General features: G+C 35.2%; 1 protein-coding gene across 1 annotated transcript; it reads left to right on the top strand.

Moving 5' to 3' along the window:
* Positions 1-1,129: 1,129 nt before the first annotated feature.
* Positions 1,130-2,005, top strand: LOC112009279 (putative alpha-xylosidase 2). Its single transcript, XM_024041614.1, has 2 exons — positions 1,130-1,134; positions 1,549-2,005. Exons 1-2 carry the CDS (start codon positions 1,130-1,132, stop codon positions 2,003-2,005), a joined length of 462 nt encoding a protein of 153 aa, XP_023897382.1.
* The last annotated feature ends 888 nt before the right edge of the window (positions 2,006-2,893 follow it).

Here is a 2,893-nt window from a genome sequence, read left to right on the forward strand (position 1 = left end):
ACTCAACTTGAGCTTGCCATTAAATCCTGAGGTGATTGCCAAAGCCATATTGCACTAACGATAAACTACATCCAATGGCGTGAAATCACTTCTTAGGACAGTGGGTTAATTTTCACACCATGGCTCCAATAAGTTTCCTATCATCCTTTTACTCTATTTGTCCACTTTAATAATTTGTGTTAATTATTAAGATTTAGGACTAAATGATATTTCTGGAATAGCTAAGAAGATTATCTTATTTTTGTAGTTATATTTTATATTTAAATGCTGGGATTTAAATAAAAAAATCCATAGCACTCATTTTGTATGGCCAAATCTATAGTATTTTTGTGTAAATTCTTTGCACTTGCAAGTTGCAATTGTTGGAATCTTCGGCGTATATATTCATTCCTTTGATAGATACTAGATAGAAGCAGATTGTGTAGGGTGAGGTCTTTTCCTAGAACGAATCAATTTGGATTGTACAGAAATAAAACCACCAAGCTTTTTGATCAGGGATGTGAGCCTGAAATTGAAGGCTTTATTAATTCAGCCCATAGACAACAAAATTGGACCTGAAAGCCCAATTCCCAAACTTATCAGCACCATATTTATCCCGTCCCGGCCCAAGTATATGACTATACAATCTTTGATTGTTGAAATCGCCAACTAGTTTGAGCTAGAGGTTTGAGAATTTGGCATTGTTCCTCACTCCTCAGATAGTGGTAGTTATTTATTATTTTTTGGGATAATTACAGTAAATCTACCTGAGATTTGGCCCTTTTGCGCTTTACTTACCGGTGGTCAAAACTTATCACTTTGCTCACCTGAGGTGCCTTCCGTTAGAGATCTGTTACCTACCTCTCCTTTTACCGTTAGAAAAACACATTTTTAGAGAAAAACAAACATAACAAAGATCAAAAAGTTAGAACTTTTTATTGCTTAAGAACTTCTTTGAGAACAAAACACAGGAATAGCACATAGATCAAATGCTCAATGAAATCACTTTTAATCTATATCAATATCAACAATCTCATAACAACTCAAAATTGTGAACCAATTTTTACAAGAAAACCAACAATCTCAAAACAACTAGCAACGTTATTAACAAAAGAAAGTGAGATAGAGATAAGCAATCAACAACCAAAGAATGAGGTAATGAGAAATCCAGCTGTGGGTTTGGATTGTGATAGATCAGCCATGGGTTTGGTGGCGTGGTGGCGACCCTAGGTGCTACTTGTGCTTCTCCTAATTCTCAATCCTTTTCTGCACAACCAAACACCAACAATTAAGGAAAGGAAAGGAACCTTCCAACTTCAAACCCACCCCCAATTCCAACTTCAAACCCACTCTAAATCCTAGTCACAGTAGTAAAACACCTGAATAAGCAACTTGACGAAACCAAATCCAATGGCTCTCTTTGCAGCTCCTCAACCCAGATCGTGATCGTGATCAGCACTAAGAAAGCCAGAAATTCAAGCAACCACTGCCATTAAAGTAGACAATTAGGAGGTCAAGGAAGAGCCCAATAACAGTGTCTGAGTACTCAGGCTCTGAGCTCATTTTCAGCTACACTTTAGACCCATTTGGGTTCGCTGTGAAGAGAAAATCAAATGGGCAAACCCTCTTCAATTCAAGCTCAGATAAATCGGACCCATTTGGCAATTTGGTGTTTAAGGACCAATACCTCGAGATTTCCACTAAGTTACCAGAAGATGCTTCACTGTACAACTTTGGAGAGAACACACATTCACATGGGATCAAACTGTATCCAAATAATCCACACACTATGTATACCACTGATATATCGGCTATCAATCTTAATGTTGATCTATATGGATCCCACCCGGTGTACATGGATCTTTGGAATGTCAGTGGAAAGCCTTATGCACACTCGGTTTTGTTGCTAAACAGCAATGGAATGGATGTGTTTTATAGAGGGACTTCATTGACATACAAGGTTATTGGTGGCATCTTTGATTTTTACTTCTTTGCTGGCCCTAAACCTCTAGGTGTGGTTGATTAATACACTTCTTTCATTAGTATTTTTTTGTTGGTCTTCTTGTAAAAATTGGTTCACAATTTTGAGTTGTTATGAGATTGTTGATATTGAGCATTTGATCTGTGTGCTATTCTTGTGTTTTTTCTCAAAGAAGTTCTTAAACAATAAAAAACCCTAACTTTTTGATCTTTGTTATGTTTGTTTTTCTCTAAAAATGTGTTTTTCTAACGGCAAAGGGAGAGGTAGGTAACAGATCTCTAACGGAAGGCACCTCAGGTGGGCAAAGTGATAAGTTTTGAACCACGGGTAGGCAAAGCACAAACGGGCCAAGTCTCAGGTGGGCTCGCTGTAATTATCCCTTATTTTTTATATATAAAAAAAAAAATTGGTTTTTTCCTTGTGTTTTTTTGGTAGATGAAAACTCAAACACCTATGAGGATTTGAAATTTTGGACATGTCCTTCATCTCATACTTACAATTGTGAATTTGAGGTTAGTGATAGTTTCAGATTAGAATTAATAAAAAAATTTCACATCAATAGTTTGTTAAAATATTGTAAAATTTTTTGTGGCTGTATTATTACTCTTTTTATTTTTACAAACTATTGCGGCCAACTTCTTATTGGTTTTTATTTGAGCCCACCAATAACGTCACTTTTTTATTTACCAATAATCACTTACCACATCAGCAGTTTGTAAAATTTTTTGTAAAAAAGTTTGCATCTCTAACATTTTCCAAATAAGAACTAGTAAGAATTTTTCACTTCAATAATTTGTATTGTAAAATAGTTTATTGGTGTAGATATATTTATATACATAAATCAAGATAGTTAGACTCATCCACTTATCCTCATTCAATATGATGACACTTTTTTCTTTTCAATTCATTCAATATAATGATTTGGAATAAGGA

This window comes from Quercus suber, unplaced genomic scaffold, assembly GCF_002906115.3.
Source record: "Quercus suber isolate HL8 unplaced genomic scaffold, Cork oak 2.0 scaffold_61, whole genome shotgun sequence".
Taxonomy (NCBI): domain Eukaryota; kingdom Viridiplantae; phylum Streptophyta; class Magnoliopsida; order Fagales; family Fagaceae; genus Quercus; species Quercus suber.